Source organism: Solea solea, chromosome 17 (assembly GCF_958295425.1).
Source record: "Solea solea chromosome 17, fSolSol10.1, whole genome shotgun sequence".
NCBI lineage: Eukaryota > Metazoa > Chordata > Actinopteri > Pleuronectiformes > Soleidae > Solea > Solea solea.
In genome coordinates this window covers 9,504,115-9,519,763 of record NC_081150.1, presented here as the reverse complement: position 1 = coordinate 9,519,763, position 15,649 = coordinate 9,504,115, and the positions used below count along the sequence as shown (strand labels likewise).

Sequence of the window (15,649 nt, the reverse complement as noted above, 5' to 3'; positions counted from 1 at the left end):
TCAGACGGACAGATATGTGTGTGGGAGAGAGAAAACACACACACTACTCTCTTCTACACACTTTTACATAAACACAGTTCAGCGAGGGATACGGAGTATAAAAGGACCACGGTGGACAAGTCCAGATGATGTGTTTTCTTTTCATAAAGCAAAACTATGCGTGTGTGTTGGTGAGCAAGTGACCGTTAAACAGATGAAAGTGGAGTTATCGGGATCCCACGAGAGATAGTGACACAAGCCTGCTTCTGCATTAGGAGCACACACACACACAGACACTATACTGTTACAGAAATGCAGGTGCACAATCAAAAACAATGAGCTGAATGCCAATGAAATGCAATAAACTGTGAAATAATTTCCTCCACGTTGCCATCTTTCCAAAAGGAATAAACTCTGTCACTGAATAAATATTGTGGCATCAAAGCACTCTACTGCTGTACTTTGAATACAAACTGCTTTCAGCACACAGGTGACACTCAATGGTCATATGGTAGATCATTTTAGATGCCGTGTGAATGGAGAATGCCCTATATATACAGTCAATCTTCAAGACTAAGAATAAGGATGTTTGTCAACAACAGTGCTAATATGCATATTTAAGGTCCTTAAATATAGTGTTGTGTCTTTATAACTATGTAGTATCAATTAACAATGGCAAAAGAGACAACCACAATTGGGACGCTTCCTTAATAATTCAAATTGATGTCCTACAGGAACAAACGGGAAAACAAACAGACCAACAGAGAGAATGAAGCAGACTTGAATTTGTCACTTTGACTAATTGATTAAGGCAATATCAGCCTTAACTCATTAGCGGGCCGAGTCAAATCAGCCGACAACACCTTTTCAAAAATCTTCACAGGAATAAAAAGCAGAGTGGATTTTCAAAAAACAGCGTATTCTCTTTCATTAATGTGCTTTCAGTGGAAGTTCCATTGTCAATACCTCCCTGAAAGACAAAAATGTTCAAGGTCAAGCCCCATCAGAGCTGCACTGAGTAATTACCGCTCTGGTGAAAGGTGCTGACTGGCAAACATTCTGTCTGTCTGCTTACATCTTGTGTTTTCAACTGATTTCTATGCACATGTAAAGCACTGTCACTTGTCTTTAAATGGACGCTGTCCATGGTGCTGAAATACTTCTCTGGCTGCAATTACCATTGGGGAATTCTCTGTGAAATAAACTATGTCAGACTTCAGTGCGCGTCGTTCACAGGCTTGATGGACTGAAGGGTTTATTGTTCGTCCTTTATTGTTCTTCCATAACGAACAGACTATTGTTTGACACAGCCAGTTTAAGTCATTGTTTTTGTATTTGCAATTTTGTTTAAATTTACATATAAAGTATTTTTTACTTCAATTTGAAAAGTTTGGCTAATAAATGTAACAGTAAAAAAAAAAATACAATATAATATTCACTGCCTGCCCTAAAACTATAGTCACATACTAGTACATATTAGTACCCACTCTATAGGCATGTTAAAGCACAAGTCTCCCATTAGAAATAATCAAAAACATTTTGGCAAAACAAATTACTGCGTCTATATATTTAAATAAACTTGTAAAAAGGTGCACACCACCTTTCTATCTGTCAATATTTTCAAACACTTATTAAGAAAATATCAATTTAATCATTAAAAAATATTGTATTTTATTGACTGAAAATAGACTTGTTCTTTACACTCCCTGATTTGTTCTTTGTGCCATGGTTTTTTGTTTATGATTCTGACCATGGGCGGGTCTTCGGAAGCTACCTGCTGATTGGCTACAAGGTTTGCGATCCTTTTTTTTATTTTTATCTATTGATAGCCCAAGTAATAAGGTTGAGCGCTTGGTAAAAGTCATCAATCATTTAACACGCCAACATTGGAATTCCATGTGGCCTTTCTAAAGGGCTTCGAAGGGGAAGTGGGGGTCATAAAGTCACGGTGCTCATAATTAAGCATTAACAAGGCGTTCAAAGTGCAATTGCGTTAAATGGCTACACAGCTGTGTGAAGAGAACATGATAAACTGCCTTGAATGAACTCACTGCCTCTGTCAATATTCAATTAATCAATCAATCAATCAACCTGGGAATGTTAAAGAACAAATAATCAGCAGGGGACGACGGAGGGAAACACAACAATTAGCACTGTCAGTCAAACACTTGATTGCAGTTTCTTCAAAAGTTTAGTAATTAGTCCCTAAACTTTTATTAACAATGCCTTTAATAAGAGGCTTGTTTTATGAGAGAATACAGAGTCATAGTTCAGCCTCTATGTCTGCCAGAAAAAAACGAATATATATATATATATATACACACACATCATAAGCATGCACATGTTTTCACATGTGCCTGTGTGCCTACAGGTCTGGGTACAGTACATATTTCAATAAAAGCAGCTAATGCATCATTGCTGCTCATAATTTTATTTAAATGAGATACGATGCAGGCATGGACAGACATGAATTGCCCTCCACAGAGCCACTCCACTCACATTACTAACACAGATATTTGGCCTTACTTTATACCTCTACAAAATAGCTCATTTTCTGCAAACTAAAAACACTTTTTTAGATCCAAATTACTTGCGATGGAAGCACATATAGATGAAGCCTATGGGAATGTTCAAATCAGACTTCCAGTATGGATTGCCTCAAAGCCCCACAGGAATGGACGTGATATCCACGTAATGGAAAAGGACACTTATATTACTACCTTTCTCTACAGAATCAAAAGGTGCACACACACACACACACGGACGTGCACACACAGGTTTACACAGCTATTCGTCTTAGGACACTTTATTTAGACGGCCTAAACAAAGGGTTATCCCTCACCTTAACCAGTTAATGTCTAAACATAACCTTAACCTAACCATTAAAATCTTAGCCCTAAACTTAACCATTGACATAGGAATGAGGTCCTGCCTCATTAGGACCAGGTTTCTGTCTCCATAAGCACTACCGGTCCTGTCAAGGTCAGTGTTTATGCCAAAAAAGAGGTAACAAACACAAGTACACACACAGGCATGTGTGTATGCCTGCAAGCTACCCTTAACATAATGTTTTAAAGTAAAAAGATTTACCCCCAACCTCCAACCTAATCATGCATTCATATGAAGGCAGATAGGGGGAGGTGCAAGGCAGTGAAGGAGAGGATGACATAAAATAATGTATGTGTACAGTCAAAGCACATGACTAGAGAAGATTTTATTAAACCTGAGCGTGAAAAGATTAGATGTTTTTAAATGTATGATTTAAACTGTGCTTAGTTTCAACATGAATTCAGACCAAGGTGTGAGAAGATGTTAAGCTTGCTTGTGTGTGTGTGTGTGTGTGTGTGTGTGGAGAAAGCCAACTCACTTCACTGTAAACCAAATCTACCTTCAGGTATAAATAAAATGGTCAGAATGAACTACAAACAATCAATAAAAGTCAGCATTATGAAACTATGGTGCATTTGACAGGGATGCTTACATCATGAGACAATGCTTTTATTTTGAAGTAGAAGGAGAAAGTGCAACGTATCAGTACCAATGACCACTAAATGTTACTATATATTATTTATAACAGATACACATAATCTCAGATGTGTATATTTTGTTAAGAATGGTTCTCATACTGAGCTCATAATTCTGTGTTCTCATAATTCAAAGTGAGGCCCTTCCATTCATTTCACATTAGTATGGCCACTGGGGGAAAAAAAATGTGTGGCCCACGTTTGGAACAAAGACAAAAAAAGAGTCCCATTTACACAGTTAATAAATGAGGCCACACACGTGGACCTTGGCGCTCTATGCCTTCCCAGCCACTGACAAGAGTAGACCTTGTGGCCGACTCTTGAAAGTATGTGGTGAACAAAGCGTCGCCCCTGTGCACGACACTGTGGTGGAAAGGTTAACGATCTGCGCTGCTATCAGTCCGTGTCGACAGCGATCCACCACTCACTCGTCACATCTTATTACCGCTGCCAATCATGACGCTGAGCGCCGTCAAATTCCACCTTTCTTTCAAACGCGCTGCATAAATGGAAGATAGCGGTCCTTTATTAAATATCATGCCATGCAAAAAAATGCTCCCGAGTCAACTACATAATTCAAAGCTGTCAGTTTGCTGAATTAAAATGGCCATTATCCAGCTCCTTGACCAGGTAATTGTTTTCTAACAATTACAAGGTTTTACTAAAGACTGTCGCGTCTTGTTACAAATGACTTGACGTTAAAATGTTGTGACCGTCACTTGTAAAAGATAAATCCTTTTGTCCATCCTTGATTTGAACGAACAGAGACCAGTTTCAAACGCAGATATTTGATCCACCCTTCCTTCCTCCAGCCAAAATGGCAATCAGCAGTAAATGTTTCACGATGTACGCATAAAGTCTTCCAAAAATATGAAGAGCCTAGAGAGACAGTAAAGCAGAGAAAAGAGGTTTAAAGTTTTTAGACTGGCATGGATGCCATACAGAGTTCATTCTGTTCCTTTTAAGGCAAACCCCCCTTTAACAAAATCATTGCCTCATATAATATCTGTAATATGCAGATATTGCACTTTGCCTTTGGATAATCTTTACAGTGGGTAAGGGGAACTGCAGTACACACACAAGCACAATGCCTTTTATTAGCTTTGTTGTGTTTACAGTTAAGCTCCAAAAAGAAAGGCTTTTGAGGTAAGTGTGGAAAATCAAATTAAAAGTTGGAGGCAGTTGGAAGCTCATTGCTGGTGACAGTGAAGTCATGCAACACTGGTTTCATTTCTTTAGAGCGGAACTTTAGCTTTTGACTTCTGGTGATTACATTTAGCTTTTTAAAAAAAATCATATAAGTTGCAGTCATTGTTGAGGATTATTTTAACACATTAGGTTTAGGGAAATGCAAACTTGTGTCATGAATCTTATTTTCGGCAACAAAACCAAAAATAAAATAGAAAGTAAATTTTTATATTCCATAATGACATCGATATACATGTATGTTTATGAAATAATTATTAACAATCTATGGTAAATCAAAGAAACCAGTTGTAGTAATAAAGTCACAAAGTTTTAACAAACTAAACAAAAATGTATTTATAGAAATAACAGTAACTTATTAAGATAAGATAAGATAGCTTTATTTATCTCACAGTGGAGAGAAAACGGCGTTACAGCGGCTCAACAATAGATAATAAACAAACAAACAATATACAAGTAAGTAATACAAGTAGGAAATTATTTACACATATATATAAATATAAGTATAAATATAAATATACATATGTAATAAGGTTATTAGGAAGAAATTGAGTAAAAATTGGTCAAATCTGTCGAAATTATACTAATTATAGATTAACGAAGACTTATTTATTTGCTCAAAATCAATTTGAACAATCACAATAACCCAGGAGTATTTAGGGATATCAACAGCACGGTGAGCATGGCACCAATTAAGATAATGTGTTCATTAGCCTTTCTGAGTGAAGGCAAAGATGTGCCGTTTCTTCCTGAATGTGTATGAGCTGCTGGTAAAACACAAGTGAACTTTTGCCCCCATCAACAGAGACGCCTGATAATCTTCTCAGTGACTTAGCAATTACCCCAGTCCTTGACCTGAGCGGGAGGGAGTGAGTGAGGGAGGGAGAGGGAGGAGAGGAGAGGAAGAGGGGGAGCGCACAGGATGTGTGCATGCCAGTGTATCAGACTGGGAATGCCAGTATGTAGCTGTGGGATCCAGAGATCTCTGTGTCTGGCCTTTACTGAGCGAGCTGTGAATAAGCTCATCAATATTCATTGACCCGCTCCGGCTAATGTCCCCAGCGATGGGCGGAATAAAGTTGCAGAGGTCGCACACTTCACAAGGGGGGAGAGGGAGAGCCGGGGCGGAGCGAGGCAGAGAATGAGCGATGCTGGAGAAGTGAGCGGGGATGATAAGAGAGTGCAGGTTTCAGACAAAATGAGCGCGGAGAGAAAGAAAACAGCAAAAGGGCAAAGCCTCGGGGTGTGTAGGGGGTGAGGGAGTTTATTACGACTTGAAAGTGAAACACATAAAACATGCAGGGGAAACATAAGCACAAAGATAACACAGACACACACACACACACACACACACACACACAGACACACACACACACGCGCACTCACTCACAGGTTCAATGCATACAAAGTATGACATGACGATATAGGTGCAATGACAAATACAGCGTCCTTATCTCGACCTGAATATGTTACGCTGTTCCCTTCTCTCGACACTGTGTAACGTGAAACCTGCATATACACAACGGTGCACTCCTCAGGAGACGTAGAGGAGTTTGAGAGACTAAACAAAGTCATAAGAAAGAAAATGGCGGATCAAGCGAAGGAGGATGGCAAATACATGCAGCTGGAAACCAACTTGTCATACAACGGCTTTACATGATGCCGTGTATTTGAATCAAACGCATGCACACGAGCCACCTTCACAGCGCGGTTTAATGTAAACAAATTACCTCCAACCATGCATTCACATTAACGCAGATGGGGGCGGTGCAAGGGAAATGATTATGTTAACCAACTCCAAGGCGAGAACGGGTTAGATGTTTTCAATGTATCATTTAAATTAGACTCGGTTTTAACATGATTTCAGATCTAGGTGTGAGAGGATGTCAAGCTTGGCTGCACGCGTGCACTGCTGATCAAGCAGAATAATAACAGTTAAAGACAAGACTTTAAGTCGAGCAAAAAAAAAAAAAAACTCCGTCTTTCGTCCTGCACTTTCTTCTCTGAGCTGCCCACTCCCATCATCTCAACTGTCATCATTTCAACCGTCTGTGTCTGTCTCCCATTCTTCTTCTTATTTCATTGCACTATTATATTTTACCTCATGCCCACTGGTCTTCATACTGTGGGAACGCTATTTGAAATTATGATTAAATTAAGTACAGAAGCCAGGCTACCAAACTGGATTTTGATGGATTTTTTTGGTTTGTATTTTTTTTTTTTTTATGTTAAAATATTGCAAGTTACTTACAGCAACCTATGTAAAATACAGTGTTCCCACAGTACGGCCCGTAGTGTGTCTATCTAGCAATTCAATTCAAGCGGCCAGTGACCAGTGGGGCCTGTTTTCAGATCCTAACACAATAATGGTCTTTGGGCTAGGTCACAATTTCTGTATTCAGTGTCCCCGAAGAGACGCTACACATTTGTGTACACCATGTGTGTGCATGGCCATGGCTCTATTCGGAGAAACGGGGTCTACGTCATTCTCGCATTCCACACATGCATACTTGACCTCGCATTCCGTTCCGGCAGCACCTACTGCTTTCCGAGAAGCATGCTCTCATTTTGTACGTCCTTTATTGTTTGAGCTCCGAGTTGTGTATGTGTGGGGGACCAATTAACCTCATCATCTTCTTTGTTGTCGTCTTCTTTGCTGTTCCTTTTGACCAAAACAAAACAAAGACCAAGCCACGGGAAAGCGCAGTACAACAGATACTGGGAGATGAAGTACAAAACATCGAATGTGTCTAAAGCGCATTCATTAGTATGTCACGAAAATAACGGCATCGGTAATGCATTGTGTTTTTCTCTCCTCCATGTTCAAAATGAATCGGTCTTTCACGAGGAACCAAGTGGGTGTGAATAAAGCTGACAGAACAGGAGGGAAAAATTGCTGGGGCTTGTCGATCATGACGGTGACCCCTGACCAGTAGCATTACAGCGTGGCCGTAAGATTCCTGAACCTCATCACATTTATTATTCATCGACTTGGAAAGAGACCCTGGTCTCTCTCTGGTGTTGTAGAGCTCTCTCTTCCTCTAGTCCAGACTCACTCACTTTAATCAGACAAGTCTTTCTCTACATCTCTGTTACAGCTTCCACCCTTCACCCGACCCTCACCTCTGAAAAGCTCTGTCCTCTCTTTCTTATCCCCCCCCCCCCCCCCCCCGGCACAATGACTGCTCAAGTTCTCTTGGAGGTTTGAACTCCTTCTCAACTTTCCCATATGGAAATACTCAATGTGTGTGTGCGATAGGAGCACCGCAGGGGTCTAATGACAACACATTGTTCTGTCAAGGAACAACACTCCCACTTGTGTTCCTGTTTATATTTGTGTCGTATCAAACAAATATTGCCATAACAACAAAACCGTGTACCATCCATCTGTGCAATTCTTTTTTGTTTTCCTCCGCTGCGTGTCTGGAATATGTGTCAGGGCTGCGGCTCATCATGGCACTATGGGTTTGCATACAGCCTTTACATATATATATATATATATATATATATATATATATATATATACACACATATATACATATATATATATACACATATATATACATATATATATATATATATATATATACTCTATGGAGGGGGAAATGCACACAGGTATGAATGTACAGAAACCTATATAATACCTCACAATATCCGTCTGTGTGGGTGTGTGTGTGTTTGTTCAGCCCTTTTTACACTGTCTAAAAATGACTGGTGGAGAAACAAAGGAGTGATTAACTAGGAAGTAAAGAGAGAGGATAGGTTTGTGTATCACTTTGGCAACATTTCAAGAGTTTCAAATATAGGTGGCTGTGCAAAAACAGCAGAAATAAATATGAATAATAAAAGTAGAATTGAAAATATACCACTATATGGAGGTAGGTAAGAAAGTCACAGAGTTGTGTATCCTACGTGAAGATGTGACCAGAAAGAAGAATCACCAATCATCAGGAAAAAAAAAAGGGCAGCACCCTTTGGGGAAAAAAATTGGCTATTTTGTCCAGAAGTTAAATGAAAATCTATGCCTTGAAATTCAAGACAGCTGAACTAATACACCTTGAAATCGTGCCTCAGGAAAAGTAGGGAAAAAGGGGTCGGGTTGGGGTTAACGTGTGGGCTCCGTAGGCCGTGTAAGCAAAAGGCCGGGAGCTCACAGAGAACAACTGTAGCACACAGTGTGCGCGGTCTGCTCTGCCTGGCTCAGCTCACTTCATCCATATTAGATAGATGGCACGCTGCAAGGCCAAACAGCACAGCACCAAAAACCGACAACACCGCAGCAAATGATCCGTGACATTGATGGGGGGGGGGGCAGTGAAAGGGGCTTGTAGCATGAATCAGCGATCGCTCCTGATAAGTTCGGACGACGACTCGTGATTGTCCCTGCAACCTTCCCCTGTGCTCTGCAACATGTGCGAACACTGATGTAATGACCAGGCATTTAAACTATCGCTGCCATGCCATCCGGCGCGGTAATTATTATCTTTCCCGCTATAAAACGAGGCTCCAGCAGAGAGGGCATTGCATTGCTTGCATGTATGTCCACACATACGCACGTATTTGCCTCCAGCTGTCCCCTTTGTGTTTGTGAAATGTCGTGAACAAAAAAAAACAAAACATAAGAGCATATTGCCATTAGTGACACAAAAGGCCAAACTCACAATACACACACGCAGCCATGCAAAGTGACAAATCAGACCATCCACTTGTGACAGTGTTGACATTTAGATGCCCTACTGTTATGACTAATCATCCAAAGTGAAGTCACAAAATCTATCTCTGGGTACACCTCTCACGCCCTCTCTTCCTCCACTCTGGTAACAACGATCATACAATGACCCCGACCCCCCAACCATCATAACCAAATGTCAGCATTTCAATTGGGCTCATTAATACCTCAATTTTTAGGGTGTCCTTTGTGTGTTGGGATGCAGTACGATCATCCTTTATGTCTGTGATCCATCAGGATCTCTCTCCTGATTTGCTCTGTCAGTCTTTCTCTCCAAACCTCCGCTATATGTGCATGTGTGTGTGTGTGTGCAATGCGGTGACTGTGAATCATCCAGTGGCCTTTCCATTGACATGGCCCGGCCTGACCCTGTCTGGACACCACTGAGCCGAACAGCATCCATCATAATGGTATTCATCTTCTTCTATCACAGGCCGGCAAAGCTGGTGTTTGTCTGCCCCGGCCGTGTGACACAGGAATGAGGCGGTGTACACAGAAACATGCAGATACGGGTATGTAGGGGGGGGGGGGAAGAGGAAGGATGCTACGCATTTCAGCGGGGCATGTTCTGTTCATATAAGGCTCCACGTCACTCCAGCGTTCCATTCCGTTAGCAGCCATATCTTGTGAGGTGTTCACCGTCATTTGTATGTCGTTTATTCACTGACCAAAGTTGTATAATGTGTATATGTTCATCTGCAGACTGCCCGCTCGGACCCTTGCGGTAACAGACTCGAGGCGAAATTCATGTCGTGCAGACAAGCGGACCTAACGAACCTCTGCCGAAGCATGACCCGCGCCTTAGGATTACTTCCCATGTCGCCAAAGCAGCGCGCACGAGGAGGCAACGAGGCGCAGACGGACGTTTACACAGTGGATGATTCGGATCTGTAGAAATGCACAGCGCAGCCTGAAATACACACAGCCTGGTTATCTGGGGAGAGGAAAACAAAGGCGACGCACCAGTGCCAATAATGTTGGAGCTAAATCAGTTGTGATAATCACAGATAGAGTGCGCTGAATTTAAATCCGGATTGGAATTACTTCTGTTGTTGGCCTGTGCGATGTGAGCATGGTAGGGATGCTTCATAATTATATTCTTCTTTTTCTTTTTTTAAGGTGGTATGACTTTATTTTAGGCTGCGAGCCCTGTGGTCTGAGATCAGACAGCATGCTGGCAGCTAATTAGACAAAAGCAGCAACAGAGAACAGATAACAAATGCAGATTTTGTGTATTATTTCAATACACAATTTACTGCATGAGCTGCCATTGATCGGCCGAAGCTGTAACAGTAGCTGCAAGATAAACTGTTAACTTAATTCAATCCTACTTAAAGGAATAGTTTGCCTTTTTAGGACATAGATATGCTTTCTTGTTGAGTTAAATAAGAGGACTGATGCTACCCTTATTAGTGATGTGCAGTTCAGCTCTATTGTCACATTAAATTGCTTGCATATAATAATTATCTACCCACCCTGAATAATTATATTCTTCAGTTTAGGTATCGGGAATGATTGATATTTCCCCTTAGCGTCTTACCAGTGGAATATGCAAGTACAGATTAATATTTTCTTCATTAATTATGCATTATCTAACCCACTGCAACTCCTCTGCTTTTAATCTGAAATACTGATTTCTATGACCTGTGGGTACTGCAGCCTACGCATCACTAACTCCTATGTTTGCACGGTGACTTAACGCTTCTGCAGTTGGCTTAGTTTGATAGAATGAGGAAAAAATGTCAGGTAGAGTAAAGAGAAGGAAATTAACAAAGAAAACAGGGGAAACAAATGTCATGGATTATGTCATTAGAAAGGACTAATCCAGACTAACTGTTTTCTACTGTTTGCAGTCTTTGTGCTAAAGTCAGTTAAACTAAATTAATTATACATTCAGGCTACAGACATGAGGACAGTCTCCGTCTTCTCAAATGTTTTGTCAGTCAGGTGTAAAAGCCTGAGATTATTTTATTTGATCAGTACCAACAGAAGTAGGGGCGTTTTAATATACTAGTATTGATGAGAAAAACTGGTGGCACGATGTTACTGTCACATCTATACATAAATGGCACACAGAGGGTTGTTCGTGTTGGACTGTGGGAGAAAACCAGCGCGCACACACACACACACAAAGGTCCTTGTTCAGAGCAAATTGCAAACCTGAGTCTTTTTACTGCAGGCGAGCAAGGCAACAGTGCTACTATGCCGTGTGGCCCCATGTGATGCTTTAAAAGGAAGCAAAGTCAAACAGAGAAAGAAAATAGGTAATATTAATAGTATCAAAATACTGTAATAAAATTCTATTCCAAACCCAGGCACCCTAGTGGCAACTGTGACATAAAGGTATCCAGCAGGACTCAGATTTCAGTGGTTGAGAGGGCACATACCAGGTCAATAAATCAGAGGTTTTCAGCAGCAGCGAGGCCATCGATGGCCTTAAAACTGAGCAATAAAATTTTTAAATCAATTTGAAATCTTCGGAGCAGTGTTTTCTACCTACTAAAGTAGTGTGTTGGGGGGGGGGATCACCAACAATCCAATCCGATGGTATTAGGCTAGAATTTCACAATTTCTGTGCTATCTCCACTGCAGAAGTCAGGGTCAAGTCACACTGACAGATAAATTAATCTGTAGCAGTAACGACACAGTGACTCAGCATACCAGCCGGGCTTTATTATTTGTAACCGATTTCAGTTTATTTCCCTCACACACCTTAGCTGATTCAGAAAGTGCATTTTCAGAAAGCCCATCCAATTGCTTTCATTTCCACATTAATCAAAAATTATTATAGAATATAATGCCAGTTTAGTTTAATGTCTGTGATTTATCAGCGACATTTTGTAGCATATTATAAGGTACCGGTGAAAGCATTTTTGATACTGAATAATTACATGATTAACTAAAAAGCCTGTAGTTTCATCCTGTCTCGTCCTCTCTCAGTTGATCAATGAACTAATTTCTGCGAGGCTCATTCGTTAAATCACACTCTGGAAAACTTTTTGAAGTATTAGTTTCCTTGTTTTTTTTTTACATTTTGAAATAAATAAATAAAAAAAATAACACGGTGCTCTGTGAAGTATGTTTTACTTTCATCTTTTGATTCATCAATGGCCTTTCAGTGCCGCTCATAGTGAGGAACGTGAGCTGGGAAAGAATGCGAGGAGAGGTGGATGTAAACACTTTGCACATCAGAGACAGGGGTATGCTCAGAAAAAAAAAAAGAAGGTAGGGTGTCACTTCAGAAATCCGTGACATATCCTTTCTGCGTCTGATTGTGCAATTCTGTTTTTCTGAATCAAAACATAGAAACAGCTGATTTATATATATATATATATATATATATATATATATATATATATATATATATATATGTATATATATGTATATATATATATATATATAAAAGGATTTATGCTCATGTGTGAGTCTGTGTATGCATCTCAATGCGCAGGAACTTGTGCACAGCTGTTCGTATTCCGGGGCGCGCGTGTGCGAGGGTAGACGTGTCGTTGCGTGCAGCAATTTCGGTCGCTAACAACGGCGCTAATCAGCCACCTTTGTCAGCACAGGAAATGCACAAAAAAGCAACGATGAGAGAATTTCCAGCTTGAACACATGACTGCTATCACTGTCACTCACAAACCACCTCTCGACAGCAGTTGTTAGGAAAATGACAGCAGGTGGTGTGTGTGTGTGTGTGTGTGTGTGTGTGAGGGTGCATTGCACTGTAGAAACTATAAACAAGTGAGTGAAAAATAACTTGATTCAATTAAACTGTAAATTCAAATTACCCGAGTTGCCTTAACAATAAATAGATGATCAACTTAAATCAACTATGTTGTTATGCTTAAACTGTTAATAAACGTACACAGTGTGTATGAGTCTGCGTGGTGTGCAGATGGACATAGAGGTTTTTGCACGAATAATGTGTGAGTGTGTGTGTGTCTCTCCGTGGGACACAGTCACAGAGCTGTGCTGATTAGTTTAGGGACCAGTGGGACAGAGGGGGACACAAAACCAACTTCTTTTCTTTCCCTCTTTGCCACCCCTCCACTCCCCGCTACTCCTACACTGTTTTAGGCTGTAAGAGGACATGATGAGGTTGGAGAGGGGCAACTACCAAGTCTGTGGCACAGCCTCAGGGAACCAACACGCTGCCACCAGAGCCAGCTCTGATTACAGGTGATGCCAGCCTAGCCAACGAGATTACTGTGCTATAGCTTTCAGCCGGGGCAACAGCCAGTGGAAACAATGAAGTGCTGCTCCAATTAGGAGGCAGAATGTAATAAATAATGGAGTGAGCAAATGTGAACAGCTTCAATTGTGTGTGTCACTACAGATGTGGAAATGAAAATTCTTTTTCGAATAAAAATGTAAAAAAATAAAATAGACTAATCAAAGTTAAATGAGACATTTGGCTACAAAAACCCCTTTCACACACACAAAGTCCTTTTGGTTGCCTTAGGGAGACACAAGAGAAAGTGGCACTTCATCTAAAATGAGTCTCGCTCTTACACCAAGTCTTCTTTTACAAGATTAATTAACTGATCCCTTGAGTGTACACTCCCTCAAGAGCTCATGCGCGTGCCTGCCTGTGTGTGTGTGTGTGAGAGAGCCTGTGTGCGTGTGTGTGCTTCATCAGAGCCTGCCAAATGTCGCAAGTGCACCCAATTAGTTAAGAGTCCGGGCCCACACACCTGTCTACCTGTGCTGACAATGGCCTACGGCTGTGCACATACATTTACGCATTAATTAACCGGTTTGGACCATTAATTAGTCACTCAGGAAACCTACTGACCAGCCACTCAATGGTAGGTTACACCAGGGAGGGAACAGGAGGAGGCAGAAATACAAACACTTGTGTACTATAGACGCAGTATACTCCACGTTTGTACAAGAGGACAACGGCTAATGAATGTTTACACTTGTGCATATGATATGTGCTGGTTTTACATTAACAAAACAACAAGCAGGCACATTTCTCTCCATTAGTGAGGAATACTTTTAAGAATTATGAACAACCTCCTTAAGTACTGAATATTTGCTTCTTTTTAAATGAATATAATTGAAGGTAATGTAAAGTAATGCAATTTAAATCACCCAAAAAAACAATTTCAACAAAACATTATAATGGTGTTGTCTCTCTGCCTTATTATGGTGTGTTGGTAAAGAGTAAATAGTGTGGAGACAAAGCTGAAATTGTGCCTTCTTTTGGGCTGAGGTGGGGAATATTATAGACTATTCCAGTTTTGTAGCATACTGTTTTGGGTGATACTAAATTATTCACCACATATATCACACTAACCTCTCCAATGTGAGTGCTGGACATGCTTCTATTTGACAAGGCATGGTAGATGTGATGATGATGATGATGATGGTGGACGCTCAAAACCCATGGATGAGTCAAAACACCTCTTGAGAGCATGTTGCATGCATGTTCACCAGCCAATCACAATCAACAACCTGAGTCGGTAAGCTCTGTAGGAAACACTGGATTGCCAGTACCTTTTTAAAATGTATAGCACAATATCTGAAGTGATGACATTGGAGAAACAAAATGAAAACCCAAAAGAAGCCTCCTTCAGATCGAGTGCCAGGAGTACTTTGGGATTTAAGTTGTTTCTCAAGTGGGAATCCTGATGATTCATCGCTGCTTGAGTGTGCATGGGCCGCGTGCATGTGTGAGAGCATCTGTGCACATTACCTCTCTGTCTTTGAGAACAGCCTGAGTTCTGTAGAGCAACAACAGACGAACATCACTGTCTCGGAGGCTGAAGTTGCTCTCCAGGATCTGCAGCACGTTGATCCTAGGCCGCACTGGCAGCGAGGAGTCTCCACAGAAGGGACGGAGCCAAGCCAGGAGGTCATCTGAGGTCACAGCGCTGTCACTGAGAGCGGAAGGTTAGAAGGGCGAGACAGGAGACAGACAGACAGACAGACAGGCGAGGTGAGGGATAAATAAGTAGACGGAGATAGTCAACAAATCCAAAGTTGTAGCCTGTTATATGGCTCATCTGTGGCAGTGATAAAAAACTGCATTGACGTGCTAAGATATTTATCTCAATAGATATAAGAGCACTTACATTAGAAATGCCATTTATTATCAGAACTAGAAGAAGATTACATGTTTTTTTTCTCCACACGTCCTTGTGCAACCAGAACAGTTCAGAATAGAACTCAAACGATTTAATATTCAAGCAAAGAAAAGCCC

At 40.8% G+C, this 15,649-nt stretch overlaps 1 protein-coding gene across 1 annotated transcript in view; it reads right to left on the bottom strand.

Moving 5' to 3' along the window:
* Window positions 1-15,649, bottom strand: part of nbas (NBAS subunit of NRZ tethering complex) — a 144,782-nt gene that overhangs the window by 21,332 nt on the left and 107,801 nt on the right. The window contains exon 49 of the mRNA XM_058612749.1: window positions 15,143-15,326. Coding sequence (XP_058468732.1) covers window positions 15,143-15,326 — 184 coding nt within the window. The remainder of the gene's footprint in view (window positions 1-15,142; window positions 15,327-15,649) is intronic.